The sequence below is a fragment of the Monodelphis domestica genome, chromosome 5 (assembly GCF_027887165.1).
Source record: "Monodelphis domestica isolate mMonDom1 chromosome 5, mMonDom1.pri, whole genome shotgun sequence".
Taxonomy (NCBI): Eukaryota; Metazoa; Chordata; class Mammalia; order Didelphimorphia; family Didelphidae; genus Monodelphis; species Monodelphis domestica.
The window spans coordinates 267,850,417-267,874,564 of record NC_077231.1 but is presented as its reverse complement, the minus strand read 5'-3'; the positions used below and the strand labels follow the sequence as shown (position 1 = coordinate 267,874,564).

The 24,148-nt window shown below is 36.3% G+C and overlaps 1 protein-coding gene across 5 annotated transcripts in view; it reads right to left on the bottom strand.

Moving 5' to 3' along the window:
* Positions 1 to 7,461, bottom strand: part of NSUN6 (NOP2/Sun RNA methyltransferase 6) — a 38,597-nt gene extending 31,136 nt beyond the window's left edge. Inside the window, exons 1-5 of one of the 5 annotated variants that reach the window (XM_001377200.4) lie at positions 6,564 to 7,461; positions 4,226 to 4,381; positions 3,016 to 3,095; positions 1,800 to 1,909; positions 285 to 438 (exon numbers count right to left, since the gene is read on the bottom strand). In XM_001377200.4, coding sequence (XP_001377237.2) covers positions 285 to 438; positions 1,800 to 1,909; positions 3,016 to 3,095; positions 4,226 to 4,381; positions 6,564 to 6,638 — 575 coding nt within the window. In that variant the 5' untranslated portion in view covers positions 6,639 to 7,461. Of the gene's footprint in view, positions 1 to 284; positions 439 to 1,799; positions 1,910 to 3,015; positions 3,096 to 3,279; positions 3,577 to 4,225; positions 4,382 to 5,208; positions 6,069 to 6,293 lie in introns of those variants that run through there. The other 4 variants (XM_007504903.3, XM_056800142.1, XM_056800144.1 and 1 more) reach the window with 4 other exon arrangements.
* Between the last annotated feature and the right edge of the window lie 16,687 nt (positions 7,462 to 24,148).

Here is a 24,148-nt window from a genome sequence, read left to right as displayed (position 1 = left end):
TTTGGAAAATAACAATTTCATTCTATTTCATGAAGTAAAAATAATGACAAAAATAGTTAATTTGTTTGCCTTCTTTGACTTGATTATATCACTCTTATACCTAAGAAATATCATATCTTTAAAATTATTACCCTAAGTTATAAATACTACTTTCTAGACAAACTGGCACTAAATTCATTTGTTCTTGTAATGAAATTTAAAGTATGCTTTAAACTTTAAAAATTTGTTTAAATATATAAAAGAGAACACAAATATAATAATTAATAAAACACCTTATAACATACTTTAGTGGGCTGTTCAAACTGAAAATTTCATTGCGACTAAGTTCAGAAATCCCATTTCCAAGAAATACTTTTTTTCCACTGAACTCTTTAGCTCCTTTTTTACATTTTCCTTCAATATCAGAATAAACAGAGACAACATCTCCAGCTTTCATAACTAGAAAAAGGAGAAAATTAAAAGATCTCATTAAACTATACTTTTTCAAAGAAGATTCAAACATTAGTTTAGCAAGCAGGGACCTAAACAGGGATCTCATATTCAACAGAACCAAACTTATCATATGAATACCATCCTTGACCTTTAATTTTTTTAGGTGAGAGTTAATGGCAAATTTAATTTTGCCATTCTTTTGAAGGGTAAATTTCTTATTTCTTGTAAAGAAGATAACTATTACAACTCAATCCTATTTCTGTAAATACACTTGGATAATTTCCCACTCTATGTTTTAAGAAATATATGACAATATAACAAAATATAACAATATAACAAATTATATCAATATGTCAATATAACAAAACAACTTTTACAGACATATACTCTCACTTTTTCAAAAACTTGGACAAATGCCAATCAGTAGTATTTTTTTAAGGGAGTTTTCTGGTCTTTCTTTTTAAGAAAATTTCTTGGCTCATATAAGAAGGCAATGTTTGCAGAAGACACTAAGATATATTTGCCACGAGAAAATACTTTTATTCTAAGCCTAATCGATTGGGGAGTAGTAAAATGAGATGGGTGAAGGTGAAAAGAGTAAGAATGGTTTGGCACTCATGTAAACTATGTAGACAATACAATTTTAGAAATTCTTCCAAAAAGTATTTAACAGACAAATAAAATAGTATCTTCTTTGTGTCATGTTGTCTCTAGCCTTCATTATCATTTCAGACACGTGGAAGATAGTTATAACTATTTGCAACCCATATCATTGCTTCTTTCTAGAGAACTGTGTACTTCCCTCCAAGATCAATCACAGGTTCTGAATGATACCAAGTTGCATTCACAGGGAATCTGAGAAACCTGAGGTAAATGAGAGCTTTATTTGTGATCTTGACATGACTCAGCCACAGAATCCTAGATAAACTCCCTTAACAACTGCAAATGAAATAGTTTAGTTTGTGTGTATATGTACCTGATGTACATAATGTACCTAATATTACTGAAGAGACACACACAAAGATGAAATCATAAAATTAAATAAAAATACTGCAGTAGTTTCCACTAAATTCTAAAAAATACTTATGTAGGGAAAAAATGTCACCCTCAATTTTGAGATAATAGATCCTGACTTCTAATAGAAATACCAAAAAACTACTGAGGCCAATTAAAGGTGTGAAAGGGAGCAGAGAAAGAAGGATAAGCTAGAAGGTTATTGGGAAGCTGAAAGAAGTCATTTACTGATCATCATTGCATGCATGAAACTCTAATATTTTGCTTGTCAAAGGGAAATTTGTAATTAAAAGAAAAAGGCACACAAACCACACATCTAGTTAAGTCTCTCAAAAAGAAAAATTCATGCTCACATTTTGAAGCAGACATGATTCCTGGAACATAGACATGTGCTCCTCTGAGCACGGCATTACCACAATGGGCTCCTACAATGACTTCAAGCAGCTGTTTATTTATATTATTCCTAATAATATAAAACAATGAAAGTTAAAGAATGTATCCTCCTAAAGCCTATAACCTTTTTCAAATTCCAATTTTTCTTGCTTTTTTTTTTTAAAGCAACTTTTCAGCTAGAAGTATTATCATTGGAGCTAAGCAAAACCATGAGACCCTGCCAGCTAAGATACAGACTCAGATGAGCCAGGTGACCCTGAGCAAGTTACTTTACCTTTGACTCAGTTTTCTCAACTGTAAAATGGAGGTAATAATAGCATCTACCTCCCAGGGTCATTGTGAAAACTAAATGAGACAATATTTGTAAAAGACTTAATACAATGCACATAATAGATGCTTAATAAATGCTTTTTCCTCCCTTCCTCAATTTCTTCATGCCTCTCAACAATATTTAATAACAAAGAGTCTCACAATCCCAAGTTTCTAATTTTATACCTCAGTGGTGGTGATCCTATGGCATGGCATACATACCATAAAGGGCATGCACACCAATCGCCTGCCAGAGTTCATTAAAAAGACAGAGAGAGGGACTCAGAACTGAGATACTCCCCCCCTCCCTCCCTCTATGTATACCTGAGGACATTTCTCACATCACCCACCCCTCTGGCCAGCAATCCAATGGATATGTTTCCTCCCTGCCCTGTCTGGGGGTGGTACAGGACTCACACTCCGTCTCAAAAAAGTTCACCATCACTACTATAGCTTAAACCCCAGAATGGCAAGAGAAATTAATCTAAATTAATATTTATCTAGTGTTTATATGTGGATATCAATTTTGTTGTTTAAAAAGATTTTAGCACAATACTCTTCCTAATGACAATGTGCACTGCCTATGCATAGCTCAACCTAAAATTCATTTCAATTTGAAAGAAACATATCCTAAGTCCAAATCTACTTCACCCTTCAATGATTCTTGCTCTTTTCTCAGGTAGCTATCTTCTTTATTAGGGTCAATATGAATTTTCCCAAGTCAATACTGACAAGACCAGACAAACATTTTAAAGCAAGGTGGAATAACTTGGTGTTATCATTAAACATAAAAATTATCAAATCACATTAGTGAAAAGAATCCTATAATTTAATAATATATGGTCTTCAAACCAAGTTGTAACTAACCTGGGTCCAATTACAGGAATAAGTAATACATCTTGAACATCTGGGTGCTGAAGAATTGGAACACTTAATCCATTAAATTGCTGTTTAAAAAAAGACACAATTATTAAAAACTAATATAACTGACATTTAATTCAATGATCCGTGATTTCATCTATATGGGGATTACATTCACAGATGCAGGTCACTATCCCATCCATGCCTTAGTAAACAGTCTTTGAGTTGTGACACCCCCCTCCCCCCAAAAAATATCACTTGCTGGCCAACCTTCTAAAGAAGAACTTCTCTGACTTCAGTAAAGTTGGCCTTGCATAAAATTATATGTAAACTTAATTCCAGAATAATTTCTGAATGAGCTGTTCAGAGGAGCTAGATTATATTATGACTCCAATAATAGTTATAGCCATAGCTTGTATTTATAAAGCACTTTAAACTTTGCCAAACACTTTTCAAATGGAGATAGTAGTCAGAAAGTAATCTCTCTTACAAACATATATAAATAGATATCCTTAAGCTTTGGATAAATATTTGTGATTGTTATGTCACTCTGAAATAGGGCCAGCAAATACACTGGGTCTATGACAGTGTGTCATTTTCCTCTGTAGTACTTCTGCTCCCATATTAAGGTTGAGGGGAGAGAAACCTGGAAGACTTATATGATCTGATGCAGAATGAAGTGAAGAGAACAAAGGAAATAATTTATACTATAACATCAATATTGAAAAAATGAACAATTTTGAAAGACTTAAGAACCTTGATCAACACAATGATTATAGAGGGGTTATAGAGGGTTGATAATGATGAATGCTTCACTTCATAACAGAGAGGTGATGGACTAATGTGAAAAATGAGAAACACATTTTTAAGCATAGCAAATGTGAAAATTTTTGTTTTGTTTAGATATAGTTATATATTGCAGAACATAAATGCAAAACAAAAAATGAAAGCTACAAAGGAGAAATCAATTAACACAGTCATAACATTTAGTTTTGTTTTGTTTATCATAGAATCTCAGATTTTATAAGCAGTAAAAGGAACCTTAGCAATCACTGAATCCAACTTCTACCTCTCCACATACTCCTTTATAGCCAAAGAAACTAAGGCCCAGAGTTAAAGGATATCTTGTTCATGATTCTATAGCTAGCTAGTCAGCTTCACCAGTCCAACAAACATTAGATAATGATTACTAATATGCATAAAGAATTCAACAAACCTTATGTATTTCTTCAAGCAGCAAATCTTTCACATGTTTCACAGACACTAAATGAGTATTCACTCTAACAGTTGTGAATGCTGGTGGATGTGACAAGTGATTTAACAAGGCTTCAAATTTCCTTTCTGCTTCCTGCACACCTAAAGCAGTTGCCATCTTGAAAGAAAAAAGAAAAAACAGCAATTCAAGACTATCTTTTTTTACAAAAGAAAAACTGAATTAAAACAATGTCCTAAAAAAAGAAACCATTTATTTTTATGATTATTGCTCTTTCAAAAAGCATGTTTTAGTACATTTTACATCTGCTTTTGTAATTGAGAAATGAAATAAGAATATTCAAAATATCATTAATATTAATATTCTACACATTTTCATAACTACTTGGGCTTCTACTGTAATTATGATGTGAATTAACAATATATTACTTAGAGAAAAATATATTAAAACAGAGGTACATAATCTATGGTCTTCTGGCATTAGATGAGGCTGAATCAAGAAGTGGACAAAATCTTAGAGATCATCTAGCCAACCCCCTTATTTTACAAATGGGAAACTGTAGAAGTATCTTACCCAAGTCTCATAACGAGGAATAATATAGGTAAAGCTGAACCAAGGCCTCATGACTCCAAATCTGTTTCCTTAACTATACAACACTATGGCCTTATGATACTTGAACTTAGATGTATGCTTCTTAATTATGAACTTTAAGATGACAGGCATTAGGAATAGTGGCTTTTTCTGTGTGCTACCTATACCTGTGTAATTAAATGTCCCTTTCAAGAATTCTAAGGTTTATTCAAAGTTTCTTTAAAACTGAAAAATATAAAAAACAATTTAGTACTATGGATAGCTTCATTTAAAATAATTAAATGTAGAAAAGAATTAAAATATTTTTGTTCCTAAGTATACCTTTTTTTAACCCTTTACCTTCCACTTTAGAATCAATAAGGTATGGGCTAGGCAATGGGGATTAAGTGATTTACCCAGGCACACAGGTAGGAAGTGTCTGAAGTACAGGACCTCCCATCTCTTGGCTTGGGTCTCAATCTACAGAACCACCAAACTGACCCCAGGCCACCTTTTCTTAAAGACAACATGGATAAGTGAATAGAGAGCTGGGAACATTTGAGAAAGACCTGGGTTCAGGTCCCATCTCTGACACACAATGGCTTTGTGACCCAGGGCAAATCATATAACTATTGGGCCCCAGGTAACTCCCTAGGCCTATATGCATTGGTATAAGTTCCAAGGAAAAGAAACAAATCCATTCCTCAAAGGAGGCAGCTGTCTACTTTGACAGAGGTAGTTCTTCATTGGATGTGGCTATATAGATGAAATCAGTGCTCTGATGAGTAAAACGAACAAAATCTCAGACATACTAAGGACCTAGGCAAAAATCTGTATCTTCTACTTCAGAGATCCTGGTGAGAGAACTCCTTAATTCAGAGGGAAAGGAAAAGTTGAGCCTTCCATCCTGGAAAGGCCATTTCTATCCTTACTTTAAAAATATGTGATTTCACCTGGGTACTCTGCTTTCTTGACTTCCACCATAGTACCTAGTGACCTACAGAAGTGGACTTGTAGTCCGAAGACCTAGATTCAAATACACACTGCATGATTATTTCCAAGTCTCTTAACTTCCATTTTCCATAAAAATGAGATAGTTGAATTAAATGATCTCTAAAGTCCCTTCTAGTTTATCTGTAAGTAACCTTATCCCTAAATTAGTGAAGCAACCTGGATTCATTGGAATAGGGAACTACTGAATAAGGAAACTCCCTTCTAGCAAAGCCAGAGAGCACCTGTTTTAGTTGTATTTTATATATCTATATATCTATAGGTTATATATGCTACATATTAAAAATATACATTAAATATATGTGTGTGTATAGTGTATAGTGTATAGTATTAGGGAGCTCCCCAGAGCCCTAAGAGGTTAAGGGACTTGCCTAGAGGACAAATAACTGCTAGGCACACTTTTAGCCATGGAACTTGAGTACAGGTCTTCCTGGCTTCCAGTCTCCACCTGGTGGCCAAATTTCATCCTATTCTCTAGTTGGACACTTACACGAGGCAAAAACTGCACCAGAAATTGTGGTGTTTACAACTCAACTTCCTTTTTAAAATAATCTCTCCCTTGTTCTTGCAACACGTGATTTCAAAGATGCGTTTCTGGCCCGGATCTCTTTTCCGCTGGCCCTCTGGTCAGTGCTGGGAAGTCTGGTACAGTCCCTCACCACCGAACTTCCTCGGGGGTCTCGGCTTCTTATCCCTCCAATGTCCTGCGGCCTGGGCCGCTCTGAACCAACCCATTCTAACCACTTCCCTGTCCACCTACCTCCTCATTCTTAAAGCTCGACCTGAGGTAGTCTTCGACTTCAGGCCTCAAGGATATATTTGGGAAAAGGGACATTTTTCTTATTTTTATCCCTTTCCACAGATAAAAAAATGAAGAGGATTTTTTTTTTCTTTTCTTTAGACCATCTGATGGTTTAGGTTTGTTTTTGCTTTAAACACGAACACATGTGCCTCCTCCCTCCCCACAGACTCGGATGGATGGCTGGACCCGCAGCGCAAATCTGTGCCACGCCGGTCGGGAACGCGCCTTGGGCCCAGGAGCGCGCACCGGGGCTTCTTCCAGCCTCCTCTCACACGAGCGATGGCAGCAGCCTCGGCGTCGCTGGCCCACGGCTCAGATCCGCCCAACAAAGGGGATCGTAGACAGAGGGTCTACGATGCCAGGAGCAACAACAAAACACGATCAGAGGGCACCGCCAAACAAGCTACTTTTCCAGGAGGTGCCGGAGATGACCCGCGGAAGGACGCTAACATGCTGACGTCATCACGCTAGCGTAGCCACGTATCATTACGCCGAGGGAGACGGGAACGCTTCCTGTCATGGGTCCTGTTTCCTGTGTAGTAGTTAAAGCTTCTTGAGCGTTGAGCCCTTGGTGGGGAACATTCTCCTGATCCAGGGAGGACAGACAGGGAAGAGGAACTCCCACTCCGTACCAAACAGAGTTGGAGAACCTCAGAAGGTGGATTGGCTCTTTTAACGAAGTGATTGCTTCAAAATTTCACTTTTTCCTCCAAGACCAAGAGTTACTGTAGCCAGTTTCCATTTATGAATTTGTGACACATGGCAGCAGGGTTTTTGATTTAGTTTTCTTGGACTCCAGGGAATAGAAGGGAAAGACAGGGGTGTCACCTCAAATCTCAGAAATTGGGTCGAGAATTCCAGCTCCAATTCTTATAAAAGTCACTACCTCTCTGGACCTCCATTTTCTCATTGAATGAGAGGCTGGCCCATAATAGGCACTTAATAAATGCTTGTTGACTTAAAATGCAGTCTTTGTTGTTGACTTTAGGATTTTAAATTATCATCTTATCCTGTTCTCCAGGTCCTAATATTGTAGCTTTAGAACTGGATTTGGAAGGAGGAGATATTGGAAGGAAGTGGAATCATCTGGTCCTAGCCTCTCATTTTGCATATAAGCTGAAGCCCAGATAAACTGATGACTAAGGTAGTAGTCATGGCTCATAGGTGGTAAGCAGGATCTTAGGGTCCTAGGTGTTGTCTTTAGTCCTTTGTTTTCAAAGAGGACCAGTGATATCACTGAGTGATGTCATGACTTGCTCCTGAATTGGATTTAAGTGAGGCAGAAATGCACAAAGTTGACAACTTCACTCTCTTCCAGAGTCTTCAAAGTCCAGTGGCAAGAAGGAAGTCAGGACAGCCACCTTCCTAGCCATTGGAACAAATTGTTCTTATCTGTCCATTCCAATAGAGAAGTTTTCACATGCTTGGGTAGAAATTCTCCTAATTACTGATGGATTTGATGACTGTCAGTTACCCTTAATCTGGTTTGGCCTGTCTGCTGAGACAGTTTTGCCAGACATTGGCCACTGGGCATGCCACAGCTTCTTGGAGTAATAGGTGAGAGTTGGATGAAAGATGGAAACCAAAAGTGGATGAGTATCCCTAGAAAGGGCTAGGCAAACCTTCACACCAGAGGTGCTAGTCCTCCCTGAATACCCCATTTACTCTATCCAGGTGAAGAGATAGGGACCACACAGAGAAGCAACCTCAGAGTTAGTCTAGTGGATCTGATCTAACCTCTTTATATTAAAAATGAGGAAACTGAAGTCCAAAGAGGTTGTGACTTGCTCAAGGTCACACAGTAGTGTCAGAAGAAAGATTGGAAAATAGCTTCCCTGTCTTCAGTCAGCATATTTTCCATTATACCATGCTATCTCCTAGTCATTTGTTATCTGATTTAATACCTAAAGGAAGTTTATGAAGCTGAATACAATCTACTTTTTTATTTTTGTATATTGAAATGTTGTTTGTTGAGAATTAATTTCATAATAAAGAAGAAAGTTTATATATAGAATGGGAGAAATACACCCAAGTTTATATAGCAAGGTCTTGTCCCAAGAACAGGAGACTCATACTGTTCAGACCAGAAGAAAGAATTTAATTTGAAGAGTCTTAAGGTAGTAAAATAGCATAATAGTTTTTGGAATATCCTGGGTGCTAATCAGATAGCCTTGAGGCTGATGAATTAACCTATGGACTAGTAGAGAAGCCTCTCTAGAGCTGATAGAATAGCAGCTCTCCAGGTGTAGAATAGCAGATCCTGAGCTGATGGAATAGCCCAAGGGGTGATGGAGTAGCAGTCATAGGTATGGAATAGCAGCTCCATCTCTGGAGTAGTAGCTCCATCTGTAGAGTAGCAGCTGCAGATGTGGAGTCAAAACTTGAGGTGTGGCTCAGGGGTTGCATTTTTATTAGGGTCTGGGGGCTTATCACCTATTCCAGAGAAATCTTCACCTTCGCTGTTACAGCCTGAAACCCCTGGAAAATGGGCTAAATTCAGATGGAGATGTGCTTTGGGATATACATCATAAGTGAACTTGGGAGCACCAGAAAGGGAATAAGGAGCATGCAAAGGTTTGGGGGATCCTTCTGGAATACCAGAGCCCTTAGTGTGCATGTCCCATGTTTCCCCATGGTCCCACCTGGCATCACTTGTCAATGTGGTAGACATCTTACTTCTCTTTGGGAGAGGTTTCAGCACAGTAGACAACCTTTTTGGGTAATTAATGCCGAACAGTTCAGAATTAAGATAAATAAAGAACAATATGAGTAATGAATAATGTGGAGCAGGCACAAATCTGATGCCCAGTATAGAACATTAAAGATCCAGTACAGGTGTCTGATGATAGAGAATGTGTAACAGATCAACAATACAGATTCTGTGATTCCTGCTTGACTAATACTGAAACCACAGATCTTGCAGTTCATGTTTAACTAGTGCTAACTGGTGAGAAATACAAGATCCCAGAGTATAAAAGTTCTGTTTCCATCACTGCCCCTCCCTGCCCTCTGCCTATTGCCATCATATATATACACATATATGTATGCATACATATACATATATGCCATATATATACATACATATATATACATATACATATACATATACATATACATATACATATATATATATATATACACAGATTAAATCAATTGGCTTAACACCCTTACCTTCCATCTTAGAATCAATACTGTATATTGGTTCCACAGTAGAAGAGCAGTAAGACCTAGGTAATAGGGTTAAGTGACTTTGCCCAGGGTCAAACAGATAGGAATTATCTGAGGTCTGATTTGCACCCAAAATCTCCTGTCTCTAGGCCTGGCTTTCAATCCAGTAAGCCTCCTAGCTTATATATGTGTGTGTGTGTGTGATGTGTGTATATATGTATATATTGTAAGATTTAAAATTGTTGTGGTTGTAAACTGTAGTGAGTTAAAATGGTGGAAGATATAAATTGTGATAGATATAAGAGAGGGTGAGTAAATTTGTGACCGCAGAAAATATGTTTCACTACAGTGTCTTGGGTTTTAAATCAAATATAAGGTGGTCACCAGGGAAATATTCCCGATTATTCAAATACACAAGTCAACTGGATTTTATAGAGAATTTAATTAATAATACAATGAGGAATTAAAGAAAAGAGAGAAAGAGAGAAAAAGGAAATAAGTATGAAAGGCCTTAAGCCAACATGGCCTAGACCTGAGTCTTAAGAGAGAGAGATCAGTCAGTCAGTCTTTTATCACTCACCACAAGGTCTGTCTAAGCAAGGATTCTAGTGACACCAGGCCAGCTCCATCTCAGCTGACTTCACCAGAGAGAGTTCCAGCCAGAGTCCTCCTCAAAGAGAGATCCAGCTAGAGACTGTTTCAAAGGGCCTCTCTCCAGAGCCTCCAGAGGGACAGAGTCCCCTCAGAGGAGCTCCAGCAAGACCTCCTTAGAGATTGTCCTCCAAGAGCTTCCCTTCTCCAGAGCCTCTCTCAAGAGATTCTTCCCAAGCGATCCTCATCAGAGATCCTCCAAAAGGATCTATCTCCAAGGATCCAAGGATCCCTTGCTCAAGAGATTTCTTTTCTTATATAGGGTTTTTTTTCCTATGTCACCTCCCCTAAGTTCTTCCATCTACCAATCACCGTAGATGTTTTCTAAAAGACAGCCCATCTGAATTCTAGCTAAGTCGACTAATCCCCTCAGTAAGTCTGAACCAGAGAAAACACTGCTATGTCAACTGATCCCCTCAGTAAATCTGAACCAAAGAAAACACTGCTGTGTCGACTAACCTCATCAAGAGAAAACCTGCCTGACCTTTATAGGTACCTAGCATCCCACTGTATCAATTCTAAAAACAGGCATGGCTCAAAGAACTCCTTGCCTTACTATAAGCATGGTTTTAAGTACCTTCATTGTTTAGCAAGGAGTTTCTCCCCTAAAGCAGTCTTAAGTATGGGTGGAGTAGAGGTCCTCCCATTTCTGATCCTGGCGAGTTCTCACATCAAAATGGGGAATGTTTCCAGTAGGGAATTTGTTCCAATGGAGAATTCCCCAATGTGGAAATTTTTAACATTTATAAGTCTGAGAAATTTCAAGATTCACAATATATATATATATATATATATATATATATATATATAGAGAGAGAGAGAGAGAGAGAGAGAGAGAGAGACATATTCATTTCTTTCAATATGTATTTCAATATATACATTTTATTTCATTTATTTATATATATGTGTATATATATATAAATATATATATACATTTATTTTTTTAAGAAGAAGAAGAAAAAGAATGGGTTGTCCTAAAAAGTACCCTGGATTTAGGGTCTCTGGACTGCCTTGTTACAATTATGTATGACCTTTCACAATTCAAGTAATCCCTTTTTCACTTTTTAATTCAATCATAAAATGATCTCTTACCAATACAAAGAACTTTTCAGACCTCAGTATAAAGAATACTGTATAAAGTATTTCAGACTTAACAAGTCTAAATAAAATTCACTTTTCTCCTAAAGCCCTTCCTTTTTCTAATTTTCTGTTTCTGTTAAAGGCATCACTATCCTACCAATCACCATAACCCTCAAACCTCAGTTATCTTTTACTTCTCTCCATCCTTCTCACTCATCATCTCTCACTGTATCTGATTCGGTCTAAAACCTCATAATCAGATTCCTACTCTTCAGCTTGTCCCTCTCCAATCCTTCTTCCATATATTTGTCAACATGATATCCTTAAGCACAAGTCTGATCAATTCATTCCCCTATTCAAAAAATCTTTAGGAACGTATTCCCTATAGAATAAAAAACAAAATTCCTCTGGCATTCAAAACCTGTCAGAGTCTGACTCCATTCTAGCACTCCCAATTTACTCAAATGGATCTATGAACTCTGTATTTGTTGGGACTTTTAAAAAATGTAGTTATTTTTAACATTCTTTTTTAAATTTTGAGTTCTAACTTCTCTCCTTTCCTCCAGCTTATCCCTTTCCCATTAAGAAGGCAAACAACATATTAGTTGCACATTTGAAAATGATATAATGTGAATCTTAAAATTTCTCAGACTTGTGAATCTTAAAAAATTCTCAGACTTTACCTGTACGAATCTATAGAGGTGCTTGCCATCAGGCCCTCTTTTTGGTTTTTTAACTGGCAGGATGGGCGTGTTGTATTCAGATTTGCAAGGGATTATTATTCCCTGTTTAATTAATGAGTTAATAACTGGGGTAATACCCTCAATTGCCTCTTTTGAGAGGGGATACTGAGGAATGGAAGGAGGTGGGCTAGATTTAGTTTTTATCTGCTAAGGTACTTTTAAAAAGAAATTATTCCTCACTTTGGATTGCCAGCATGTATTGATTCATATAGAGGAAATCATTTTACTGATTCTATCCTAAACCAGATATATTCTTGCTGGGGATAACTCCCAAATTCCATGTTCCATATCATCCCTGGAGCTCAGGCCAAGTTGAAAGGATGAACAATGAACTTAAAACAATGATTGGAAAATTATGCACACAAACACATTTAAAATGGCCTGAAATTCTCCCTCTGGCCCTATTTTATCTTAGAAGCAGGCCTAGAGGAGACCTACACATCTCACCATTTGAGATACTTTTTGGACATCCGCCTATACAGGCTAAACCTTTTTCCCCTGCATATACATCACTATTAGGGGGAGATACTGCTATTGCTTCCTATATACAGGAATTACAGCACAAACTGCGTGAACTTCATGAATCCGGAGCTGCAGTACAAGCCAGACCACTAGACTTTTCTCTTCATGACCTGAACCCAGGATATAAAGTTTATATTAAGAATTCCAAGCATACTGGAGCAACTCAGCCTTCGTGGGAAGGACCATTCCAAATATTGTTAACTACTCCAACATCTATAAAGGTTGGAGAGAAGGACTCTTGAATTCATTGCTCACCTGTAAAGAGAGCATCTTCTGTTGAGACTGATTGACTGTACCCTATCATATGCATTGGAGATAATAATCCATAGACAAATGGATGCTGATTTTTCAAGGACACATTGAATTACTGATTTTTTCCTTATTTTTATTATTGCTTTTCTTTTATTTTGATTAGAATATTTGATTTTTTCTCATTTCTTATACTAAAGGTATATATAATTATTATTAATATTATTTTTCTGCAGTAATATAAGTTTAATACATATATATATTTGCTATAATGTCAATGCATACCCAAAAGCTTTAAACTATGGGAACCTGCCATTTCTTGATAAAATGTTATGGGACTGTGATTAATGTTTGTATATGATTCCAGGAAATGGGATAAAAAACGAGGAGCACAGACTTAACCTGAATAGTGCCAAAAAGAGCACACAGGTCAAAATGAAACCAATCCATGTGGGATTGATGAACTTCTACACCAATATGGAAGGAGTTGAAATTAATGTGGACTCGAGGTTGCGATGCTTGACATATGTTAAGTCGTAGGACTTCCTTGTATCTACACTCTTTGTGAAGTACGCATACAAGTACAAAATTTGACTATCATGCTGGCTCCCTATATCCCTGAGAATGTCAAAAATCAGATGAGGGAATGACTCTTCCCTATCAAAATAGAATTTTAGTTCCTTTTCTTCTTATATTATGGCAACTTCCTGTAGTCTTGGCTACAAATGGGTAAGTGAAATATTACTGCATTCTGTCCTAAAGACTTATGGGATAGAAATTACTTTAAATTGGACCTATACAAGGGTCTATTTTGAATTTTTTCCTTATGTTTTTGATTGTTTTTCTCTTCTTTTGATAATTGACTCATATACCCCCATAACTCAACATTGCATCCTGAGCTGAACTGGATGTTTTTTAACACCTACTTCAGGGGGGATTGTATTTTAATTTAAAATCCAAGATTTTTGATTTTTTGTTTGAGATTGTATTTTTATAAAAACCCCAGATTTTGATTTTGTTCGAGAAAAGATCTTCAAGGAAGAAGCTTGATAACTCCTAAATCCAGAGAATATCCAGAGAATGAACTGTTGCAGAAAGATGCTGGAAAACCTACACTACATCAAGAAGATCAAGAAAGAACTTTGGATATGGTTGATTGAACTGAAGTTTAATTGAACATTTGTTGTAAATGTATACATTTATGCCAAAAGGGGCTGCCCCTAATTTGGCTTTCTGTCAATGTGCCTAGCAAAACATTGGTTTTGCTTCCTTTCTTTTCTATTTCCTCCCTCACTACTCCAATTTCCTCTTAGAAAATTAAATATTGTATATATCTGTAGTTAGAAGTGCATTTAGGACCACAAGATGATTATGTTAAATGATCAATGGGGAGACTAGTCTCCCAATGATCATCAGTAGGAATTGTGAATCTTAAAATTTCTCAGACTTTTGAATCTTAAAAAATTTTCAGACTTTACCTTAGAACATTTGGTTAAGACCATTCCCTATTCTGAACAATGAAGGGACTTTGGTCAGGAATGTGAGAACTTTACATTACTCCACCCATACTTAAGCATACTTTAGGGGAAGATAAAGTTTTAAACTCCTTACTGAACAATGAAAAGTACTTAACTCATACTTATAGTGAGGCAAAAGCCCTTAAGCTAAGTCTATTTTTAGATCTAATACAAAAAGATGCTAAGTACCTATGAAGGTCAAATGAATCACTAAAAGGTCAGGAAACTTGCAAACTTGCAAGAGACAAGCTTAACAAAAGAGGTGTGAAGTTTTAGTCTACCCAGAGAAGTTGAGAGCTAAAGAAGGTGTGACCAAGCTGTCACTCTTTGTGGATGATATATATGATGGTTTACTTAAGGAATCCTAGAGAATCAACCAAAAAGTTACTCGAAATAATCAACAACTTTAGCAAAATTGCAGGATACAAAATAAACCCGCATAAGTCATCAGCATTTCTATATATCTCTAACCCATTTTAGCAGCAAGAATTAGATAGAGAAATACCATTTAAAATCACCCTAGACAATATAAAATACTTAGGAATCTATCTGCTGAGACAAAGACAGGAACTATATGAACACAACTACAAAACATTTTCCACACAGTTAAAACTAGATCTAAACAATTGGAAAAACACTGATTGCTCATGGGTGGGATGAGCTAACATAATAAAAATGACAATCATACCCAAATTAATTTACTTATTTAGTGCCATACCCATTGAACTACCAAAAAACTTCTTTACTGAATTAGAAAAAAACATAACTAAGTTCATTTGGAAGAACAAAAGATTAAGGATATCCAGGGAAATCAAGAAAAAAAATGCAAAGGAAGGAGGACTTGCAGTCCTAGATCTCAAACTATACTATAAAGCAGTGGTTATCAAAACAATTTGGTACTGGCTAAAAGACAGAAAGGAGGATCAGTGGAATAGACTTGGCGTAAATGATCTCAGCAAGACAGTTTATGACAAACCCAAAGACCCAGCTTTTGGGACAAAAATCCATTATTTGATAATAACTGCTGGGATAGTTGGAAGACAGTGTGGGAAAGATTAGGTTTGGATTAACACCTCACACCCTACACCAAGATAAATTCAGAATGGGTGAATGACTTGAACATAAAGAAGGAAACTATGAGTAAATTAGGTGAACACAGAATAGTATACATGTCAGATCTTTGGGAAGGGAAAGATTTTAAAACCAAGTAAAACTTAGAGTCACAAAAGGTAAAATAAATAATTTGACTACATCAAATTAAAAAGTTTTTGTACAAACAAAACCAATATAATTAAAATCAGAAGGGAAGCAACAAATTAGGAAACAATCTTCAAAAAAACCTCTGACAAAGGTTTAATTACTCAAATTTACAAAGAGCTAAATCAATTGTACAAAAAATCAAGCCATTCTCCAATTGATAAATGGGCAAGGGACATGAACAGGCAGTTCTCAGCCAAAGAAATCAAAACTATTAATAAGCACATGAAAAAGTGTTCTATATCTCTTATAATCAGAGAGATGCAAATCAAAACAACTCTGAGGTATCACCTCACACCTAGCAGATTGGCTAACATGACAGCAAAGGAAAGTAATGAATGCTGGAGGGGATATGGCAAAGTTGGGACATTAATGCATTGCTGATGGAGTTGTGAATTGATCCAACCATTCTGGAGGGCAATTTGGAACTATGCCCAAAGGGCGATAAAAGACTGTCTGCCCTTTGATCCAGCCATAGCACTGCTGGGTTTGTACCCCAAAGAGATAATAAGGAAAAAGACGTGTACACAAATATTCATAGCTGCACTCTTTGTGGTGGCCAAAAATTGGAAAATGAGGGGATGCCCCCAATTGGGGAATGGCTGAACAAATTGTGGTATATGTTGGTGATGGAATACTATTGTGCTAAAAGGAATAATAAAGTAGAGGAATTCCATGGAGACTGGAACAACCTCCAGGAAGTGATTCAGAGTGAAAGGAGCAGATCCAGGAGAACATTGTACACAGAGACTGATACAGTATGGTACAATCGAATGTAATGAACTTCTCCTTTAGTGTCAATGCAATGTCCCTGAACAATCTGCAGGGATCTAAAAAACACTATCCACAAGCAGAGGATAAACTGTGGGAGTAAAAACACAGATGAAAAGCAACTGCTTGACTACAAGGGTTGAGGGGACAATACTGAGGAGAGACTCTAAATGAAGACTCTAATACAAATACCAACAACATGGAAATGGGTTTGAATCAAGGACACATGTGATACCCAGTGGAATCGCGCGTCGGCTATGGGAGAGGTGGGGGGTGGGGGGGAGGAAAATAAAATGATCTTTGTTTCCAATGAATAATGTTTGGAAATGACCAAATAAAATAATGTTTAAAAATATTTACAATGCTTAAGATACTTAAGATAAATAAGGGGCACAAGGGGATAAAACTGATTACATTATTACATATGACTTGAAATACCAAAGTAGCAAATTATTTAAGATATTTAAGATAGGAAGATGTTTAAAAACTTTGTCGCTATTAGAGCAGTGAATAGAACATACACAAACTGAGAGCAATGAAATGGGAAAAGGATAGAGAAAAGATTTAAGAGAAGTGAAGATTGTCTTTAAGGTACATGCTAAGAATTCTAGAGAAAGGCAAGGAGCAGAGGAGGAACAGTTTGGAAGGGACAACTGAGTGACTTCCTGTGGTAGGGAGGAGCTCTTCCTGTCTTGGAGGGAAGAGGAAAGGCTAGCTTACTGGAGGTTGGATAACTCAGCCTGTCTGTGGAGCAGGAAAAACCCTCAAATTATCTTTAGAGGTTCTTTCTTTGACAGGAGAACATCTAGCAAAGAATATGACTACTCCTGCTGTGTTTTTTATCAACTTTCCAGGAGGTTTTTGCAAAAATTCTGTCAGTTTGGTTTTGAGGTTTTACCTCCCAGGGTTCAGACCCATTGGAGTTGGACTTAGCCATTAAAAAATTTTTTTAGTCAATTTAGAACATTATTCTTTGTTTACAAGAATCATATTCCTTCCCTCCCTCCCCTCCCCCCACCTTTCCCATAGCTGACATGCAATTCCACTGGGTATTGCAAGTGTGCTTGATCAGAACCTATTTCTATGTTGTTGATGTTTGCACTCGATGTTCATTTAGTCTATATCCCCAATCACAACCCCCTCAGGTGAACTTTAGATTACTTCACCCTATTTAATCTAACAAAATCAGGAATGTCTACACCCATACTTAAGGATTAAGTATCAAGGAGGATGGCCTATGATAGACATGTGCTAGCAAATGACAAATCAGAAACAACTAAAAGACCCCTGGGCTGTCCTAAGTCAAGGTTAAGCTACCATTGGTATAGGTGAGATGCAGGAAAGTGATGTAAAACTGTCTATATATTTCTCATCACTTCCTCTCTCCATACTCTTTGAAGGCAGAGAGGTGGTTGGCGGCAGCTTGCTAAGCATCTTGGGGTCTTGGTGTGGTGGCAGCTATTGCCTGGTTTAGTGGTGAGTTTTCCTTGATACCATATTAGAGGAAGCCTAGTAACCTAGTTCAGGTGAGGTGTCTTCTCTGAGCTCTCTCAGAATTTAGGCTAATTTTTCCTCCATTACCTTACAAACACTATTCACTTAAAAGCCTCTAATCTTCTTCAGAAAACTTGTGGAGGAGGACTTCGAACTCTCCCTGGCACAGGCCAGATGGGTGAAATCCTATACCTTTTCCCTCTCTCTTCTTAATCTCTTCCCTCTATATTGATTAAACCACCATAGATTTCCAATTTTTTTTGGATGTTATTTGGGATATCCCCTTGCAACCAAAAAATCAAACTTAGATGAGGTCATGACCCTAAATTATCAAGCACTTTTTTTCATCAGTGTTTCTACTCCCACAGTTTTTCCTCTGAATGTGGATAGTGTTCTTTCTCCTAGATCCCTCCGGGTTGTTCAGGATCACTGCATTGCCCTCCATTACATTCAATTGTACCACAGTATATCAGTCTCTGTGTAAAATGTTCTCATGGTTCTTCTCCTTTCACTCTTCATCAATTCCTGGAGATCATTCCAGTTCACATGAAATTCCTCCAGTTTATTATTTCTTTGAGGACAATAGTATTCCATCACCATCAGATACCACAATTTGTTCAGCCATTCCCCAATTGAAGGGCATCCCCTCATTTTCCAATTTTTTGCCACTACAAAGCGCACAGCTATGAATATTCTTTTATAAGTCTTTTTCCTTATTATCTCTTTGGGGTACAAACCCAGCAGAGCTATGACTGGATCCAAGGGCAGACAGTCTTTTAGCACGCTTTGGGCATACTTCCAAATTGCCCTCCAGAATCGTTGGATCAGTTCACAACTCCACCAGCAATGCATTAATGTCCCCACTTTGCCACATCCCCTCCAGCATTCATTACATTCCTTTGCTGTCATGTTAGCCAATCTGCTGGGTGTGAGGTGATACCTCAGAGGTGTTTTGATTTGCATCTCTCTGATTATAAGAGATTTAGAACTTTTTTCATGTGCTTATTAATAGTTTTGATTTCTTTAACTGAAAATTGCCTTTTCATGTCCCATGCCCATTTATCAATTGGAGAATAGTTTGATTTTTTTGTATAATTGGTTTAGCTCTTTATAAATTTAAAAAATTAGACCTTTGTCAGAATGTTTTGTTATAAAGATTGTTTCCCAATTTGTTACTTCCCTTCTAGTTTTGGTTGCATTGGTTTTGTTTGTATAAAAAACTTTTTAATTTTATGTAATCAAAATTATTCATTTTACATTTCATGATTTTTTTTTCTAGCTCTTGCTTGGTTTTAAAATCTTTCCTTACCCAAAGATATGACATGTATAGTATTCTGTGTTCACCTAATTTACTCATAGTTTCCTTCTTTATATTCAAGTCATTCACAAATTCTGAGTTTATCTTGGTGTAGAGTGTGAGATATTGATACAAACCAAATCTCATACTGTCTTCCAATTTTCCCAGGAGTTTTTAATCAAATAATGGATTTTGGTCCCCAAAACTGGGATCTTTGGGCTTATCATAGACTGTCTTGCTGAGGTCACTTACCCCAAGTCTATTCTACCGATCCTCCTTTCTGTCTCTTAGCCAGTAGCAAATTGTTTTGATGACCACTGCTTTATAGTATAGTTTGAGATCTGGGACTACAAGGCCACCTTCCTTTGCATTTTTTTCCCATCATTTCCCTGGATATCCTTGATATTTTGTTCTTCCAAATGATCTTTGTTATGGTTTTTACTAATTCAGAAAAAAAGTTTTTTGGTAGTTCAATGGGTGTGGCACTAAATAAGTAAATTAATTTGGGTAGGATTGTCATTTTTATTATGTTAGCTTGTGCTACCCATGAACAATCAATATTTTTCCAGTTGTTTAGATCTAGTTTTAATTCTGTGGAGAGTGTTTTTTAGTCGTATTCATATAATTCCTGTGTTTGTCTTGGCAGATAGATTCCTAAGTATTTTATATTGTCTAGGGTGATTTTAAATGGAATTTCTCTTTCTAATTCTTGCTGCTGAAATCAGTTGGAGATATTAGAAATGCTGATGACTTATGAGGGTTTATTTTGTGTCCTGAAACTTTGCTAAAGTTGTTGATTATTTTCTCTAGCTTTTTTGTTGATTCTCTAGGATTCTTTATGTAGACCATCATACCTGCAAAGTATGATAGCTTGGTCTCCTCATTGCCTTTTTTAATACCTTAAATTTCTTTTTCTTCTCTAATTGCTACTGCTAGTGTTTCTAGTACAATGTTAAATAATAGAGGTGATAATGGGCATCCTTGTTTCACTTCTTGATCTTATTGGGAAGGTTTCTAGTTTATCCCTATGTTTTCTAATGGTTTTAGATATATGCTGTTTATTTTTAGGAAAGGCCTTTCTATTCCTATGCTTTCAAGTGTTTTCAATAGGAATGAGTATTGTATTTTGTCAAAGGTTTTTTTGCATCTATTGAGATAATCATGTGATTTTTGTTGGTTTGGTTGTTAATATGGTCAGTTATGTGGATGGTTTTCCTAATATTGAACCATCCTTGCATTCCTGGCATAAATCCTACCTGGTCATAATGAATAATCCTCATGATAACTTGATGGAGTCTTTTTCCTAGTATCCTTTTTAAGTTTTTTTTTTCTATGTTCATTAAGGAGATTGGTCCATAGTTTTCTTTCTCTGTTTTTGACCTGCCTGGCTTTGGAATCAGTACCATATTTGTGTCATAAAAAGAATTTGGTAGAACTCCTTCTTTGCTTATTCTTTCAAATAGTTTGTATAATATTGGGATTAGTTGTTCTTTGAATGTTTGATTGAATTCATTTGTGAATCCTTCTGGACCTGGGGATTTTTTTCTTAGGGAGTTCTTTGATGGCTTGTTCAATTTCTTTTTCTGATATGGGGTTGTTTAAGTATTTTATTTCTTCCTCTGTTAGCCCAGGCAATTTATATTTTTGTAAATATTCCTCCATGTCACCTGTAAAGATACTTTTAGTGTTTTGACTTAAAGTCTAGATTTTAAGAGTAGACAGGGAAAATTCCCAAATAATAAAAATACCCAATTCAGCTGGGAATTATGGAGATTTTAATTAATATAGAGAGAAGGAATTAAGGGGGGAGAGAAGGGGGGAGGGAGAGGGAGAGGGAAAGGGAGAGAGAGAGAAAAAGAGAGAGACAGAGAGAGAGAGAAAGAGAGAGAGAGAGAGAGAGAGAGAGAGAGAGAGGGAGGGAGGGAGAGAGAGAGAGAGAGAGAGAGAGAGAGAGAGAGAGAGAGAGAGAGAGAGAGAGAGAGAGAGAGAGAGAGAGAGAATGAGAATTAATTTAAACTGCTCTGGCTCAGGCTGAGCCAGGCAGTAGTTAAAAGCCTGGACCAAAGTGGCCTTCCTGAGTCTAAAGGAAAGGGAATAAATCTTATCACTCACCATGAGACCATCTCCAAGGAAGCTCAAGTCCTCCACTGAACTCAATCTCCTGAACTGAGTTCAGAACTGAATCCCACTCCAAACTGAATTGTCTGAACTGACTTATTACCCCTCCTTTTAAAGTAATTTTCTCTTATGTCACCTCCCCTAAATTTTTACATCTACCAATCACAATAGATGCTTTTTTCCAGGACTGCCCATTCTTAGTTCTCACCATTCTTTAGTTCTCACCTTCTCTGGTTAGATTATATCTTTTAAGTACTTCATACTTCTTTGTTAAGCTTACCTATTGGGAGTTATTTGACCTTTTTGTGATTAATTTAACCTTTACAGGTACTTAACACCTTTTTGTATTAGATCTAAAATTAGACAGCTTAAAGTTCTAGCTTCACTATAAGGTATGAGTTAAGTACCTTCATTGTTCAATCAGGAGTTTACAACTTTATCTTCTCCTAAAGTATGTCTAAGTATGGGTAGACTAATGTAAAGTTCCCAAGACATTCCTGATACTTGATAGACCAAGTATCTACACTGTTATAATAAGGAAATAGCTAAATCAAATCTTTTAAAGTACAGTCTGAGTAGTTTTTAAGATTCACACACCATATATATTGCTGTATAATTGGGCATAATAATTTGTTATTGATTTTTAGTGATTACCTGAATTTTCTCTTCATAAGAGGTGAGGTTTCCTTTTTCATCTTGGATACTGCCAATTTGGTTTTCTTCTTTCCTTTTTTAAGTTAGATTGACTAGTGCCTTGTCTATTTTATTTGTTTTTTCAAAGTACCAACTTCTAGTCTTATTTATTAAATCAATAGTTCTTTGACTTTCAATTTTATTAATTTTTCCTGTGATTTTTAGGATCTCTAATTTAGTCTTCATCTGAGGATTTTTAATTTGTTCACTTTCTAGTTTTTTTTTTAATTTGCATGTCCAGTTCATTGACCCCTGCCCTCCCTCAAGGATAAAAATTTCCCCAAGTACTGCTTTGGCTGCATCCCATAGATTTTGAAAGGATGTCTCATCTTTGTCATTTTCTTCAATGAAATTACTGTTTCTATGATTTGTTCTTTAACTAACTGATTTTGGAGTATTGTATTGTTTAATTTCTAATCAATTCTTGATTTGCATCTCCATGTAACCTTACTAATTATTATTTTTATTTCATTGTGGTCTGAGAAGGTGGCATTTATTGTTTCTGCTCTTTTGTACTTGTTTGCAATGTTTTTATGCCCTAATACATGGCTAATCTTTGTGAATGTATCATGTACTGCTGAAAATAAAGTATATTCCTTTTTGTCCCTATTTATTTTTATCCATATATCTACTAACTCTAATTTTTCTAAGATTTCCTTCACTTCTCTTTCCTCTTCCTTATTTATTTTTGGTTTATCTAGTTCTGAGAGCATAAAGTTCATGTCTCCCACTAGTTTAGTTTTTCTATCTATTTCATCCTTGAGCTTCACTAGTTTCTACTTTAGAAATTTGGATGCTATACCATTTAGTGAATACATGTCTAGTTCTGATATTTCCTCACTGTGTATACTGCCTTTTATCAGGATGTAATTACCTTCTCTATCTCTTTTGACTTGATCAGTTTTTACTTTGGTTTTGTCAGATATCATGATTGTGATTCCTGCATTCTTTTTATCAGTTGATGCCCAATAGATTTGGCTCCATCCTCCTACTTTTACCCTATGTGTCTACCTTCCTCATGTGTGTTTCTTGTAGACAGCATATGGTAGGGTTTTGGTTTCTAATCCACTCTGCTATTCACTTGAGTTTTATGGGTGACTTTATTCATTCACATTCAGAGTTATGATTACCAGCTGTGTATTTTCCAGCATTTTGATTTCCACTCCTAGTCCTGCCCTTCTTTCACTATTCCTTATATATCAGTGTTTTGTTTTTTAATCAGTCTCCCTAATTCCCCCCTTATTTTACTTCTGTTTCTATCCCACTGCCTTCTTATTCCCCTCTTAATTTTTTTAAAGACTTTTTAAACTACACCCTCCCCCCCTTGTATTGCTTCCCTCACCACCAGTCCTTTTGTTACCCTTCTACTTCCCTATCGGGCGCAAATAAAGTTTCTGCCCCAATGTATTTGATTGTTCTTCCCTCTTTGAGTCAATTTCAATGCACATAAGAATTTAGTATTTCCTATCTCCAATCTCTTTACCCTTCCAGTGTATTGATGTTCAACTCCCCTCCCACCATGAGCTTGTGACATATAAATTTATCCCATTTTGTTTTTCCCATTTCTCTTAGTATCAACCTCTTTTTTAAAAACTCTAGTTGTATATATTTATGCATACATATACCTATATATATTTATGTCTTGGCATTTCATCTTATACAGTTTGTCACTGTTCCCTCTAAGTATAATTATTCTAGCTACCCAGGTGATAATAACAATTTTTAAGAGTTACAAATATCCTCTTTTCTTATAGGGATACATATCACTTTAACTTATTCGGTCCCTTAAAAAAAGGTTTTTTTGGCTTTGTTTTGTTTTTCTTTTTACCTCTTTTCTTAATTACCTTTTGATGATTCTCTTGGGTTCTGTGTTTGGGCATCAAATTTTCTGTTCAGGTCTGGTCTTTTCTTTACAAATACTTGGAATTCTTCTATTTTATTAAATGATGCTACTTTCCCCTGTAAGAATATAGTCAGTTTTGC